Source organism: Colletotrichum abscissum (genome assembly GCF_030869225.1).
Source record: "Colletotrichum abscissum strain IMI 504890 chromosome Unknown Scaffold_20.1, whole genome shotgun sequence".
NCBI lineage: Eukaryota > Fungi > Ascomycota > Sordariomycetes > Glomerellales > Glomerellaceae > Colletotrichum > Colletotrichum abscissum.
The window spans coordinates 439,538-456,014 of NW_026850099.1; the positions used below are offsets into that span (position 1 = coordinate 439,538).

The 16,477-nt window shown below is 53.8% G+C and overlaps 2 protein-coding genes across 2 annotated transcripts; both read left to right on the forward strand.

The window, feature by feature from the left end:
* Positions 1 to 841: 841 nt before the first annotated feature.
* On the forward strand, positions 842 to 12,761 carry CABS01_08752 (FAT domain-containing protein; the record flags this gene model as incomplete). The annotated part of the gene is made up of 4 exons (XM_060542110.1): positions 842 to 1,037; positions 1,155 to 1,312; positions 1,368 to 12,023; positions 12,075 to 12,761. Coding segments are annotated over 4 exons (11,697 nt in total), but the record flags the coding sequence as incomplete, so codon positions are not given.
* Positions 12,762 to 13,941: 1,180 nt separating this feature from the next.
* On the forward strand, positions 13,942 to 16,386 carry CABS01_08753 (aromatic amino acid aminotransferase; the record flags this gene model as incomplete). Its single annotated transcript, XM_060542111.1, has 4 exons — positions 13,942 to 14,092; positions 14,459 to 15,104; positions 15,212 to 15,571; positions 15,648 to 16,386. 4 exons carry the CDS (start codon positions 13,942 to 13,944, stop codon positions 16,384 to 16,386), a joined length of 1,896 nt encoding a protein of 631 aa, XP_060401001.1.
* Between the last annotated feature and the right edge of the window lie 91 nt (positions 16,387 to 16,477).

Sequence of the window (16,477 nt, forward strand, 5' to 3'; positions counted from 1 at the left end):
ATGTGTTGTACTGGTGTCTGATAGGAGGTTGTGTGTTGTTGTGGCAATAACTTCGTGAGGTTTGAAGTTGGTTAGATGAGAGTTGTCGTGCCGAAATTGAACAGCTTTCGGGGCGAATCCAACGCGGGAGAGTCTATCTTCTATATACTACTCTGGGATCTTAAATTTGACTTGTGACTCACTCATGCCTCTCTATCCAAACTTTTGAATATCCGTCTGCCTGGTTGGAATGGATTGACAACTTTCAAGAAATGCCAACAGGTAAAACCGTTGTATGCGCCTCTCTTTGTGGGCTTTACACAAACTTGAAAGAATGATGCATCTGCGAAAGAAGCTTTTGGTAAGCGTGAAAGAAAACTGAGGTAGGCAAACAACGATGTAAAGTTGAACAAAGGTGACCGAAGAATGAAGTGGAATCCCGGCCCGCCTCCGGACCACGATTCACCGGCGGCCGGAGCTCTTATCGCTCCCCAGACAAGATAAGGCGCTCCAGGCAAACACCCCTGCCCCCAGAAGCGGCCCGGCGAGCGCTCCGGGTGGATCTTTGTATGGAGTCTGAGCCACGGATCAATATTCTTCAGATGCCTAGCGCCAAATGATTTGGCGGCTGGTTCCCCCAGCTTCGCGACTGCCTTTGGAAATTTGAGAGCTCACGTCAAGCCTGGGCCATCAAATCCATTTAATCAAGCCGCGCGACCTTGAGCGATTGGGAACGACTGGGGCACCCCGATTACCAAGGCACACGCGAAGACAACCCGTAATTGTAAAATTACCTTTTGGTCTTTCTATTCACATTTTACACCTGCAGCGGCCCTTTTTTCCCTTTTCCATCGATTAAAGAGATACCCCTCCAACTCCAACGCGTGCTCTCGTCCGCAACCTCGATCCATCAGCCTCGCTGCGACACGAAGTCATCCACGATTCCCTCCCCTCCCACGCATGGGAACGATTCACGCGTCCCCCGAGGGCCATTGACGCCGCCATGTCGGGCACCACAATTGACGATGTCGTCAAGCGACTTAGCAGTCCGGACACGGGTACGGAATGAACCCCTCGTGCAAATGCGATGCGATCAATCCCTCGAACCTGGAACCCCGCCGTGGTGGAGGCGCATCACCTTTCGTCAGGACCTTGCTGATATGTGTGTGGTACAGACTCGAGAGTCAGGTTAGAGGCGGCGACTACCTTACGCGACAGCTTAGATCACTACACCAATGGAACCATATACCCCCCTTTCCTGAAGCGAATGGTACCGATCTTCCTCACAATCCTGAGAGGACCATGCATCTTCCAGAGCAACTCCCCGGAGCAGGTGAGGCATTCCCGCATCGATTTAGATAAGTGCGCCTGCTGATAATAGATGTCAGAAACTGCGGACGTGTATCCTCGAGGTTCTCAACCGATTGCCAGCGACACCATCCCCGACCGAACCCTTCGAACCGTACGCGGAAGAGGTCGTCGATCTGCTGATGCAGCTGGTCCGTACGGATAACGAAGAGAATGCGACACTATGCGTCAAGATCATCTCGGATGTCATGCGTCACCAACACAAAGTCCTGCAGGGCAAGGTGCAGGCGTTCCTCAACCTAATCCAGGAGCTCTTCGAACAGATGGAAAAGGTCGTGCGGGAACAGCTGGACAACACGTCACTCTCGACGGCATCAAACTCTGGCGCACCATCAACGCCGGGCAGCTCCCAGACGAACTTCCAGTCGCCTAGGCCGGGCTCCCCTGTAGCGTCGGTCACAGATCTCGGCCCGGATCCTCAACAGCAGAATCGGCTACTGCTAAAGGGCATGCAGTCTTTCAAAGTCCTCTCGGAATGCCCTATCATTGTAGTTTCCGTCTTCCAGGTCTATCGAAATACCGTCGCATCCAACGTCAAAGCTTTCGTCCCTCTCATCAAGGGGTTCCTTTGCCTACAGGCGAGCGCGCAGAAGCAGGCCCATGCCGATGCCAAGGCCAGGGGACAGATCTTTACGGGAGTCAGCCCGTTGATTAAGAACCGGGCTGCTTTCGGCGAGTTCATCACAGCCCAGGTCAAGACGATGAGCTTTCTGGCTTACCTCTTGCGTCAATACTCTCAGCAATTGACGGATTTCTTACCGACACTTCCTGAGATTGTGGTTCGACTCTTGCAGGACTGTCCCAGGGAAAAGTCGAGTGCGCGCAAGGAGCTGCTTGTTGCTATTAGGCATATCATCAACTTCAACTTCCGCAAGATCTTCTTGCCAAAGATTGACGAGCTCCTGGACGAGAAGACGCTGATCGGCGATGGCCTTACGGTATACGAGACTATGAGACCGTTGGCGTATAGTATGCTCGCCGATCTCATCCATCACGTCAGGGATAGTCTCACACCTGAGCAAATTCGCAAGACGGTCGAGGTTTACACCAAGAATCTCCAGGACAACTTCCCAGGCACGAGTTTCCAGACCATGAGTGCAAAACTCCTCCTCAATATGGCAGAATGCATCGCCAAGATGCCTAACAAGGTCGACGCGCGGCACTATCTGATCATGATCCTGAACGCTATTGGCGACAAGTTCGTGGCAATGAATAGACAATATCCCAACGCAGTGAAGCTCTCGAAACTCTACGCCCAGCAAGCCGCTGACGGAACCCAGGATAGCTACCTTGCGGACAAGGACCACCCGCCTGACTGGGATGAGACCGACATCTTCACTGCTATGCCGATCAAGACGTCAAATCCAAGAGACAGAGGCGCAGATCCCGTTGTTGACAACAAATTCCTGTTTAAGAACCTGATGAATGGGCTGAAGAACACTTTCTATCAGCTCAGAACCTGCAATGTCAACAACGTGATCGACGTACAGAATGCCCCTCAACACTGGCAGGATGTTGCCTATGGTTTCACAGCAGAGGAGGTCAACGTCATCGTGAAGCTGTTCAGAGAGGGCGCCTACGTTTTCCGCTACTACGAAATTGAGAAGCCGGCAACTGAGTCCCAGTACATGTCGCCCGTAGAGTACATGGCCAACTTCTACATGGTATCTAGCAGTAAGGAGGAGAAGGAACTCCTGGAGACCTTTGCGACTGTCTTCCACTGCATTGACCCAGCGACGTTCCATGAAGTTTTCCAGCAAGAGATCCCCCATCTCTACGACATGATCTTTGAGCACACGGGACTGCTCCACATCCCTCAATTCTTCCTCGCGAGCGAAGCCACCTCGCCAAGCTTTTGCGGCATGTTGCTGCGCTTCTTGATGGAGAGAATCGACCAAGTTGGCTCAGCGGACGTCAAGAAGTCGTCAATTCTGTTGAGACTGTTCAAGCTGGCATTTATGGCAGTCACGCTCTTCGCCAACCAAAACGAACAGGTCCTGCTTCCTCACGTCGTGGACATTGTTACCAAGTCCATTGAATTGTCGACAAAGGCTGAGGAGCCCATGAACTACTTCCTACTTCTGAGATCGTTGTTCCGAAGCATTGGTGGCGGCAAGTTTGAGCATCTCTATAAGCAGATTCTGCCATTACTTGAAATGTTGCTGGATGTGCTCAACAACCTGCTCATGGCAGCAAGAAAACCTGCCGAGCGTGACCTTTACGTGGAGCTGTGCTTGACGGTGCCGGCACGTCTGAGTAACTTATTGCCTCATCTCAGCTTCCTGATGCGACCCTTAGTCGTCGCGTTGCGCGCCAATACCGACCTGGTTGGCCAAGGATTGCGGACGCTGGAGCTCTGTGTCGATAACCTCACTGCGGACTACCTGGATCCCATCATGGCCCCGGTTATTGATGAGTTGATGACGGCACTGTTCGACCATCTCAAACCACATCCCTACAGCCACTTTCACGCTCACACCACGATGCGCATTCTAGGAAAGCTTGGAGGTCGGAACCGAAAGTTCATGACTGACGCGCAACCCCTGAACTACAAGGACTACGCCGATGACCCGACAAGCTTTGATCTTCGCCTAATCGGCTCCAAGAAGGATAGGGCTTTCCCTGCGGAGACTGGCGTTGATTTCGCCATCAGGAAATTGATGGAGCAGCCAAAGGCGGGCAAGGGCAACCAGGCGCGGCAGTATGATGGTTACTACAAGAAGCAGTCATTCCACTTCATCAAGTCTCAGCTGAAGATGCGGATCGGCTTCGAGAACTTGCCCGACGACATGCCTAGACTTCTGCGCCTCCAAGCTCAAGATCTAGCCGCCAGAAGAATCGACTTTGACTTCTCTGTTTTCACAACACATGACAGAGAACGATCTATTCCTAAAAAGGACGAGCAAGACGACCTTCTCAAGCGTTTGCTGAAGGCTGTCATGTTTGCCGAGTCTTTGCCTGATTTCAAGGAAGAAGCGCAGGCATTCCTCATGAATCTCTGCAAACACTTCACAATCATTGAGGTCGGCCGAGCTTTGGTCGACGTTAAGCGAACGTACAGTCCTTTCGATCCCAACGCTGGAGAAGGCCCACTCTTTATCGATACCCGGGTGCTCTCTGATGCTATTGTGGAATCGTTGGCGTCGGATCACCCAGAAGTGCGAGAGTCTGCGCAGCGCGCGATCCGGGAGGTGTACGACTCTGCCACCACAATCTTGGGTAACGAGCAGAGTGTTGCTAGGCTGCCTCTCTTTAATAACTTGAGCACCACATTCTGCCATGGCTGCTACGAAGAAGAGTGGTTTACCAAAACTGGTGGCTCGCTCGGCATTAATTTCCTTCTCAATGAGCTTGACCTAGGTGACCAATGGGTTGCGAGCAAGCAAATCGAATTCATTCGCTCTCTAATGTACGTCATCAAGGACATGCCCCAAGATCTTCCTGAGAAGACTAGAAGATCTGCTCAGGTCACCTTGGAGACGTTGCTGCACAAAATCACGAAGAATATCAAGAAGGAGGATGCCATGCCGCAGCAAAACCCTGGTCAGCCGCCGCAACAGAGGTCCCGCCTCGCCCAAATTTGCATGCAGTTCAATACGGAGTTGGCGCATATGAATCGCCATGTTCGCGAGACTGCGAAGCGATCCCTCGAACTTATCGCTAAGGCTGCTGGCTGTGCCGTGTGGGAGCTGATTGAACCCTACAAGGAGCGATTCCTTCAGCCAATCTACTCGAAGCCCCTTCGTGCCCTGCCGTTCCCCATCCAGATCGGCTACATTGATGCGATGACTTACCACATGACTTTGCGGAAGGAATGGGTTACCTTCGACGACAACTTGACCAGATTACTCATGGAGTCTTTGGCTTTGGCTGATGCGAGCGATGAGTCTCTGGCGAATAAGCCAGGAGAATTCAGGACGCACGAATACATTGTCAATCTCAGGGTTGCCTGTATCAATATCCTCAGCACCGCCACCAGTTTCGAAGAGTTCGCGCCGCTCAAGCAAGGCAGCCACCCTACACGTTCCAAGATCGTCTCGGTTTTCTTCAAGTGTCTTTACTCAGACTCAAAGGCCACAATCGACGCGGCCAATAGTGCCCTGAAGAATACCCTGGAGGCCCATCAGAAGCTTCCGAAGGATTTGCTCCAAGGTGGTTTGAGACCGGTTCTTGCCAGTCTCCAAGACCCCAAGAAGCTCTCAACTCATGGTTTGGACAACCTTGGCCGACTCTTGAAGCTGCTTACTACGTACTTCAAGGTCGAGATTGGAGCTCGCCTGCTCGATCACGTCAAGGTGCTTGCAGAGCCCAGCACTCTGCAACAGCTCTCCTTCACCTTCTTTGAGCAGAATGGCCCCATGAAGGTCATCGCTGCCGTCTTCAACATCTTCCACCTCTTGCCGCCGCAGGCAGAGGGCTTCAAGCAACGTCTCATTGACCTGGCATTGGAGCTAGAGGAGAAGCTGCGCCGAACCCACGAAAGTCCCTTCCGAGCACCGTTGTACAAGTTCATCAACCGATACCCCAACGAGGTTTGGAACTTCATTCTGCCTAAGCTTGAAGATCTCAAGTACGGACGCTTCATCTCACAAGTGATCCGTAACCCTGAGAGCGGCCCCCTCAGAGAAACGGTGTCTTCCAACGTTCAAGCCCTAATTGACTTCTGCAACAACGCGCTTTCGCAAAATAAGGACAGCAAGCTCGTCACCGTCGTCAATGCTGTTCACATTCTCTATTCTCTCACCCTGTCACCTGGAACAGACACTTGGCTAGAGAAGAAGGAGCACTTGACCTGGTTGAAGCAAGTTGGCAAAGAGCTGGAGAAGCAGATGCGGGCCCATACTCTCGCACCCAACTTGAGACTTCCGGCGTGCCAGGCGTCAGACCAGCTGATGTCAATCTTCATCAAGTCGTTGGAACGCAACCCCAAAGACCTCGAGTCACTCTTCAGCCTGGTAGATTCAGTCACGACTGATGACCTTCGTGCCTCGCAGCCTCTGATCGCCTACATTTACAAGAACATCGTTAGTAGCGATTCGCCAGAGTTCTGGAAAACGACGGTTCTCAGATGCCTTGACGCCTACCCTCAGAAGAACATCACTCAGAAAATGAAGTGTTTCTTGCTGCACTACATCGTCAACCCGATCGTCGCCATGGACGTGCAGCGCAACTGGAGCCTGCCGCCGCAGACAAAGGGTCGATTTATGGACAAGACCATCATCGATGCTGTTAATGCGAAGATATGGAAGTTGCACCAAGATGCCAGCCAACATGACAACGACGATCTCCTGCAGCCAGGCATCGACCACACCAAGTTTGAGGTTCTCCAGCTGTCAGCGATGTTGGTCAAGTACCACTCCACCATTTTCCAGGAGGCTAGGAAGGACATCATTAAGAGTTGCTGGACCTTGATCCGACTGGACGATGTCATCAACAAGCACGCCGCCTACGTTGTCATCGCCTACTTCATCGCGCTATATGAGACGCCGGTGAAGATTGTCACGCAGGTGTACCTCTCACTCCTGAGAGCAAACCAGAATGAGGGACGAGCCTTGGTAACACAGGCTCTAGAGCTAATTGCTCCCGTTCTGCCCAAGCGACTGGGAACACAGGCTCATGATCGTAATGCGGGCTGGGCGCTGGCTCCTAGAAAGATCCTTGCCGATGAAGGTCAGAATGTGCAGCAAATGACTAGCATCTTCCACTTCTTGGTCAGGCATCCTGACTTGTTTTATGAGTCGAGAGATAAGTACGCTATGCTCATAATCTCGTCTCTGAGGAAAGTTGCTGCACCACCTAACCCTTCGAACGAGTCGAAGAAGCTCGCTCTCAACATGATGTGGCTCATCTGGCTCTGGGAGCAACGTCGTGTTGAGGGCAAGGGAGACGCAGTGTCGCGTTCCATATCCGAGTCACCGACGTCTAAGAAGCGCAAGTTGGACAATGGGGACCAGCCTATGTCGTCACCTCCTACTGTCAGACAAAGTCTGGGCGGTAACGACTATCAAATTGCGGCTATGGCGCGCCAGAAAATGATCAAGTATCTGGTCGAATTCATTGCTCAGCTGAACGAGCGGTACCAATTGCCGTCCACCAAGGCAAGAGACAATGCTTCTACAAACGGCCCCGCCATGCCGCCTACGTCTACCGAGTTGTGCAAGAAGGCTATGAGCCTGTTTTACAATCTAGTTCAGCCCCAGTACTGGGGCGATCTGGATATCGACCTCTACCCCAATGTCACCGATGTTGTGTTGGCCAGCGATAAGACGCAGAATTTCCTCGCAGCTGATCCTTCTGACGAGAAGTTTGATGAGAAGTTCATCACAAACATCATCAACACTCTTCAGGTTGTTCGCATCATCTTGAACTCCAAGCCAGATGAATGGATTGCCAAGAACATGCCATCGGTCCAGAAAGTTCTCGACAAGGTTCTTAAGAGCGAGAATCCTGAGTTGCAGGATTGCTTGCACCTCGCGGACAAGAAGTACGATGATGACCGCGACCTCAAGTCAATCATCCAGAGGGTGCTCGATGCTGTTCCTGAGGACGTGCCAATGGAGGACGCCGACGCTGAGGGTGAGACGGAGTCACAAAACTCTGAGATTATCAACTCTTTGTCATCAATCGCGGGCGAGGCTATGGCGGCAGGTCACTATGGATCTGGAGTCAACATTCTGTGGTCCTTGGGTAACCGCAAGCCCTCCGTCATTGACCAACACATCCCAGTTCTCATGAAGGCTCTGCAGAGCAAGTTGGCACGTGAACATGTTCAGCATTACACAGCCGTCGCCAATCATCAGGCTGGGCAGCCTCGGACCCAGGATGCAAACACTCCAACGGGAGAAATGTCTACGTACGATCTTGAGGTTTCGACTGCCCTCATGACCAAGGCTATCCAGGTCGTTGCACTGCGAATGGAAGTTCTGGGTGACAACCGACGACCTTTCCTCAGTGTTCTCGCGACGCTGGTAGAGAAATCTATGCACATCCCTCTGTGTGAGGAGATCCTCAACATGGTGGAAGGCTGGGTGTTCCGTTCTGAAGGCACCTGGCCTACGCTCAAGGAAAAGACTGCAGTCCTCCACAAGATGTTGTCCTTTGAGCATCGTCAGGACTCGACCATGTTGACGAAGTTCCTTGAGTTGGTCATTCGCATCTACGAGGATCCCAAGATTACCCGTACCGAGTTGACTGTTCGCATGGAGCATGCTTTCCTAATCGGCACACGCGCTCAAGATGTAGACATGCGCAACCGATTTATGGCTATATTCGACAAGAGTCTTTCAAAGACTGCCAGCGCACGTCTTGCCTATGTTCTGACCTCTCAGAACTGGGATACTTTGGCCGACAGCTATTGGTTGGCACAAGCATCGCATCTTCTCCTTGGTGCGGTTGAGCTGAACAGCCCTATTCAGCTGCATCAGGAAGACTTCAAGACAATGCCGCTCACCCAGCTCTTCTCAATTCATGCCAAGGACAACAGAGAGCCCACCAGTATGGCGGATGACAAGCTTGACAACTTAGTAACTGCTCACCGACGTTTTATGAGCGAGCTTGGCGAGGTCAAGGTTCGAGACCTTATCGAGCCTCTTGTTCAGCTTCAGCACGTCGACAACACCCTCGCTCATCAGCTTTGGATCGCCTTGTTCCCTATCTACTGGTCTGCGACGATGAAGGAAGAACGCACTGATCTTGAGCGTGGCATGGTAGCTCTCCTCACTAAGGACTATCACAGTCGCCAGATCGACAAGCGGCCGAACGTGGTACAATCCCTTCTGGAGGGTGCGGCCAAGGCTTGGCCTGATTGCAAGATTCCGCCGCATGTTCTCAAGTACGAGGCCAAGACGTACGATGCGTGGTATACCGCGCTCGTTCAGCTTGAGAATGCGGCCATCAAGCCAGAGATCGAATCGGCAACTGTTCGTGAAAGCAACCTTGATGCACTTGTCGAGCTGTATGCTTCTCTACAAGAAGACGATCTTTTCTACGGCACGTGGCGTAGGCGGTGCCAGTTTGTGGAGACAAATGCCGCGTTGTCCTATGAGCAAAACGGAATGTGGGACAAGGCTCAGAAGATGTACGAGGCCGCTCAGATCAAGGCTCGAACGGGTGTCATCCCCTTCTCTCAAGGAGAATATGTTCTGTGGGAAGATCACTGGGTCTTGTGTGCGCAGAAGTTGCAGCAATGGGAGATTCTCCAAGATTTCGCCAAGCACGAGAACTTCCAGGACTTGCTTCTAGAGTGCGCTTGGAGGAACAATACTGAGATGTGGCAGACACAGGAGCATCGTGAGGCGCTCGACAACCTTATCAAGGGCGTTATGGACGCTCCGACGCCTCGACGTGCCTTCTTCCAGGCCTTCATGTCCCTTCTCAAGTTCTACAACAAGCAAGAGACGCCCCAGGACTTTGCCAAGTCGTGCGACGAAGCCATTCAACTTTCTATCCGGAAGTGGCATCAGCTGCCGAAGCAGCTCACCAAGGCACACATTCCTTTGCTTCAGAACTTCCAGCAGTTGGTCGAACTGCACGACGCCAGCGTGATCTGCAATAGCTTGGCTAGCACCAATCAGTCCAACTTGGATGTTAAGAGTGGAGAACTCAAGCTCCTGCTTGGTGCATGGCGCGATCGTCTGCCCAACGTCTGGGACGACATCACTGCCTGGCAAGACCTAGTAACCTGGCGCCAGCATATCTTTGGCCTCATCAACCAGACGTACCTCCAGCTGCTCCCTCAAGGAGGCGGGCAAAACGCCAGTGGTGCCTCGTTTGCCTACCGTGGATATCATGAGACTGCCTGGATTATCAACCGCTTCGCACACGTCGCTCGCAAGCACAGCCTGCCGGAGGTTTGCATCACACAGCTGAGCAGGATCTACACACTTCCGAATATCGAGATCCAAGAAGCCTTCCTCAAGCTACGAGAGCAGGCTAAGTGCCATTATGAGAATCCCGATGAGCTTACAAGCGGATTGGACGTTATTAACAACACGAATCTGAACTACTTCAACCCGCCCCAGAAAGCCGAATTCTACACACTGAAGGGCATGTTCCTCGAGAAACTCAAGCAGAAGGAAGAGGCCGATTCGGCATACGGCACAGCCCTGTACTTCGATATTACCGCTGCCAAGGCTTGGGCCGAATGGGGTTATTTTAACGAGCGCAAGTACAAGGAGGACCCGACTGATATCAACTCGGCCCGTCAGGCACTTACGTCGTACCTGCAAGCCGCCGGAAGTTACAAGAATGCCAAATCACGCAAGCTCATTGCTCGCATCTTGTGGCTGCTCAGTCTGGACGATGCCAACGGCTCTATAGCAGCTGGCTTCGACGACTTCAAGGGCGAGACTCCTGTCTGGTACTGGATCACCTACATTCCTCAGTTGCTCACTGGTCTTGGCCACAAGGAAGCACCTAGGGTCCACCAGATCCTAAGCAAGATTGCCAGGTCGTACCCTCAAGCGCTGTACTTCCAACTGCGAACCAACAGAGAAGACATGCTTGTCATCAAGAAGAACCAGGAAGCCAAGGAGAAGGCCCGCCAGCGTGCCCAATCGACGGTGTCCAATGGTAAGCCCAGCGCCTCGCCTCAACAACCCAAGCAAGACGGCGTTCCCAAGCCGGATGCTTCTGGTTCGAGGCCTGGTACTGCTAGCGGCGGCGACGCGAATGCCTCCGTTAAGACCGAAGGCAACGACGCCAACGGCACTCCGGCTGCTCAGGCCAATGGCGCAGCTGCTGGCGGAGACCAGTCAACCGCCGGTCAGAAGAAGCCGCCATGGGAACTCACCGAGGAGATTATGAGCGCTCTGAAGACCGCCTTCCCCCTCCTCGCCCTGTCTATGGAGACCATGGTGGACCAGATTCAGAAGCACTTCAAGTGTCCGCCCGATGAGGATGCGTACCGTCTCATCGTTGCTCTGCTTAATGACGCGCTAGCGTACGTCAGCCGCATGCCTTCATCGTTCGCCAAGGACGTCAAGCTTCCCTCTGCCACGGAGACCAACATTACACGCTTCGCCGAGACGATTCTTCCAGCTCACATCAAGAAATCGTTCGAGGCCGATTTTGTTACTGTCAAACCGACCATGTACGAGTACATTCATAAGCTCCGCCGTTGGCGCAACAAGTTTGAGGAGAAGCTTGATCGCAGAACGACCCGCGTCTCGCTGGAGGCATTCTCGCCGCACCTCTCCGAATTCCGTTACCAGAGGTTCGATGATGTCGAGATCCCTGGCCAATACCTGCAGCACAAGGATAAGAACCAAGACTTTATCCGCATTGAGCGCTTCTTGCCCAATGTCGATCTGGTGCGGTCGATCAGTGCCTCATACCGTCGTCTCCAGATGCGCGGTCACGATGGAAGCATTCACTCGTGGGCTGTTCAGCACCCAGCGGCGAGACACTGCCGTCGCGAGGAGCGTATCCTGCAGCTCTTCAGACAGCTCAACCAGACGTTGGGTAGAAGAAAGGAGAGTCGCCGCCGAGACCTTCAGTTCACTCTGCCATTGATGGTTCCTCTTGCACCTCACATCCGCATTGTGCAGGAAGACACCTCATACATCACCCTCCAGAGCGTATATGAGGACCACTGCAGACGCCACGGCATGTCCAAGGACGATCCTGTGTTATTTACCATGGAGAAGCTACGCGGCGTACTTGACACGAAGAATTCGGTAAGTAGTCCCATCAGAGAGCGAATGACAAAACCTAACAATTTTTCACAGAAGCATGCTGAGCAAAGCGCAACCGCCCGTCTGGAGGTGTTCCATGCCATCCAGGAGAAGTGGGTGCCACAAAACTTGGCCCTGGACTACTTCCAGAAGGCCTTCCCCGACTTTACCGAGTTCTGGCTGTTCCGCAGACAGTTCTCATACCAGCTTGCGTCACTCACTTTTATGACGTACATTCTGTACATGCACAACCGTTACCCGCAGAAGATCAACATTGCTCGTGGATCTGGAAATATCTGGGGCTCGGAGCTCATGGCGTACATGAGCGCTGCGAAGCCCTTCTTCCACAACCCGGAGCCGGTGCCATTCCGTCTGACTCCCAACCTCCAGACGCTCATGGGCCCACTGGCGACAGAGGGCATCTTCAGCTGTGCTCTTATGGCCATCGCACGATGCCTCACAGAGCCCGAGTACGAGCTGGAGCACGCCCTTACGCTCTTCGTGCGCGATGAAATGATTTTCTGGTTCACGAGCTCCCACCGGACGGTGCAAATGACGGAGAACCAGCTCCGCGAATCGGTGCAAGTGAACAGCGACTCAGTGGTCAAGCGGGCCGTGAGCCTGGCACAGAGCCCCGTCGGCAACTTGCCTGCCAACCAGACGGTCATTGACCTCGTCGCCAAGGCAGTCAACCCCATGAACTTGGCGCAATGTGATGCGCTGTGGATGCCGTACTTGTAAGAAGACTTGTAAAGAGGATGGAGAGGAAGCAGGAGACTTGTGGATTACGCGGACGCGTATGTCTCAGGAGGTTAGCCCGTTGTATGATTTTAGCAAGGCGTTCTTGGGATGCGAAAGAGGATCGAGGGATCTGGAGGTCATGAAGCCCATGCATGATTGTTTGGAGGGAGAGCAGGAAAAAAATGGATGGTTAGAGATGACGATTCCTTGTTGTATTTGTACGGCCGTCTAGCATCGAAGCTCTCCTACACATTAGCTGGTTAGAGCTCTCGATGTTGAAGCAAGATACAGCTTCATGATAATCAGATTGTCTTTGTTCAGGTTTATGATTTTGATGGGAGTTCAATTTGCATCTTTTTAGACTTTGTAGTGACATGCACGCGACGTTGAGGGAAACATGAACTTTCAGACGTAGAGTTTCGGGAGATCGGGAGAAATGGCAGTTTGCCGCGCGTGGAAGGCCGGGGTCGACCCGGCTCGCTAGCCCAGACCCTTGTCCCAAGCCTCCCAGACGCCAAACGCCAACTTACCAAAGCATCGGTGATAGTCCGAACTCGCTTGGCCGCCACATTCCTTCTCCTCGTTTTGTGTGGTTCACCGTCTAGAAAGTCCGCACCCGCCAATACGGACTACTGGACCTTATGGATACGTACCCCCCTACCCACTCACTCACCGCGGAGAGCCACCGGGCAAGTCGGGGCGCTCTCTTGGCTTGGCCTTATCAACAAGTAGTTCTTGAGCTTCCTTATCGGGGCACTCACTCACACACACACAAAACTCCACGTTGGAAAGATGGATGACGATTTGTAATCCCGGGGTTGAGGAGCCGTCCGAGGGGGTAGTGGTGGACTGGGGTACGGCGGACACGGAACTGTCATTCATTCGGTTGCTTGCTCTCTCTCGGTATCTTTTGCCTACCTACTTCCCAACACTTCTTATCTTTCAAAGTCCGTTCGCATCTTCCCTCCTTGGCTTTTGATTCATAGTCTTGTTGGTGGCTCTTGAGACTTTGGTATACCGCCCTTCACATTACAGAACTCAACTATCAACATTGAGTTGTCCAGCGCAATTCGTCCACGGTATCGTATAGGCCTTATCTCCGCCGAGGCACGCGACAGCTAGCAGCATCACCATCATACCCGTCACCATCGATTGTATCGCCATACCAACGTCAATCACCATGTCGGCAGCCACCATGGACAGCTCATCCAAGAAGGCGCCCTTGAGCCTGGAGCACCACTTCTCCGAGGTCACGAAGAGGCGTGAGCCCAGCAAGATGAAGGAGTATTACAAGTACTTTGAGATTCCTGGCATTGGGAACCTAGCTGGAGGTTAGTAAGAGAAACCCGAAAACCACAATTTCACCCCTGGAATTTTCTCTTTTCTTTACTTGAGTCTCACAACAGCACTTTTTTCCTTTTCATTACCACTCTCTGATGTTGCTTCACCTTGAAGGTTGCACGGCATCAATGAGATAGATTTGGGCTGTCGCGATCTGTCCTACCCGTCTTGCAGTGAGACGGGAAGGATGCCGCAATATATGCCGTAATGTGCACCTTGCGTTGCGTGCTCATCACGTATACATGCGGGATCGCGCGTCAACGCTCCAATGATATTCGCAATCCCGATCTCGGCCAAACCTTGGTACCCCGGACAAAGCATGAATCGCTGACACTTTTTCGGAACCCCGATTATAGGCCTGCCGCATTCGAGCCTGTTCCCGTTCGACACCCTCGAGGCACAGGCCGCGAAGCCCGAACGATGGGAACCGTCTCCGATCCCCGATGATGGCACCACCGGCAACACCACCACCCTCCCGATTCGGGGCACCGCCGCCGCCGCCGTCGCGGGCCAGGACAAGGAAAAAGATGTCAAGGCCTCCCGGCACGTCACCGTCCCCGGCACCGACGACGACCGCGACCCGCTCCGCCGCATCGACGTCGCCACGGCGCTGCAGTACGGCACGGCAGAGGGATACCCGCCCCTCCGGTCCTTCATCCGCCAGTTCACGCGGGACCACCTGCACCCGGACGTGCCGTACCTCGGCGGACCCGAGGTGATTCTCAGCTGCGGCGCGACCGACGGCTTCTCCAAGACGCTGGAGCTCATCACGAACCCGTGGAGCCCCGCGAAGGACGCTGCCGCGGAGCGGCCTGGTATGCTGTGCGAGGTCTTTGTGTACAGCCAGGTCCTGTCGCAGGCGCTGCCGCGGGGCATCCAGGTCGTGCCGGTCGAGATGGACGACGGCGGCATGATTGCCAACGGACCTGGCGGGTTGGAGGAGGTTTTGGCTGGGTGGGATGAGAAGAATGGCAAGAGGCCGCATTTCATCTACACCGTGACGTGAGTTTGTTCATTTCTCTCTCGCTTTGTCCCTTTTTGGAGGAGGATCGTTGCTCTGAGAGGTGAGACAGCACACATGGCTAACACGTGGCATGGGATGCTTCTAGAATGGGTCACAACCCGACCAGCGGTATCTTGTCTGTGGAACGCCGTAAGGAGATTTATGCCATCGCCAGCAAGTACGACATCATCATTGTCGAAGACGACCCGTACTGGTACCTGCAGTACCCCTCCGCGGTCGTCGAGGAAGCCAAGTCGCGCGGCCTGGAGGTTTGTCCCTCTCCTCCGACTTACAAGCCCACCAAGTCTTCCGGCTACCAGTTCCTGGATTCCTTGACCCCTTCGTTCCTCAGCATCGACACGGACGGCAGGGTCATTCGCCTCGACACTTTCTCCAAGACCATCGCGCCGGGATGCCGCATGGGCTGGATCACGGCGCAGCCGGCCATCATTGAGCGCTTGCTGAGGTATGCACCATCTATCTATCCAACCTCAACGTGTCACTCAAACACCATCGAAACTAACATGACCGTGTCTCTCCAGAATCACCGAAGTCACCACCCAGCAACCCTCAGGCTTCGTGCAATCCACCGTAGCAGAGCTCATCATGGGCGACCAACCCCCCGCCGCCCGCTCCGCCTTCGCCGCCCTCACCTCGCGCCAGAAGCAGATCTTTGAGGGCTGGAAGATGGACGGCTGGGTCCGCTGGCTCGCCGGCCTCCGCGGCGTCTACGAGCGTCGCATGAACCGCATGTGCACCATCCTCGACGAAGGGTCTATCCAGCTCAAGCAGTCGACCCCGCGCAGCGCCGACGACGCCGACTGGGGCGTCGTGAGCAAGACGCAGCTCTACGAGTTCGCGTGGCCGCGCGGCGGCATGTTCATCTGGCTCAAGCTGCGGCTCGAGACGCACCCGCTGTGGATGGCGACGGGCGGTGAGCGGATCCCGCTGCTCGACGGGGAGAGGCTTTCGACGGCGCTCATGTTCTTTGCGACCAAGAAGCCGTACCGCGTGCTCGTGAGCCCCGGGCTCATCTTTAGTGCTACGCCGGCGATCCGGGCGGAGAGGGGATGGGCTTACTTCCGGCTGTGTTTCGCGGCTGAGACGGAGGAGAATGTGGACTTGTGCGCGCAGAGGCTGGCGGATGCGATTCAGAGGTTCTGGAGGATCAAGAAGGTGGAGGAGGTGGAGGATTTACTTGGGGACTTTTTCATGTTTCAGGGTGAGGATGAGGAGGGGCTTGAGGGGTTTGGCAACTTGGGTAGTTTGATGGGATGTTGAGGACCCCTTGTAAACATCTTGCAAGTACGAACGTGTAACGAATCTGATGAACCAAACCATCCTTGTGGCATGCAAGAGGACGTGTGTTATA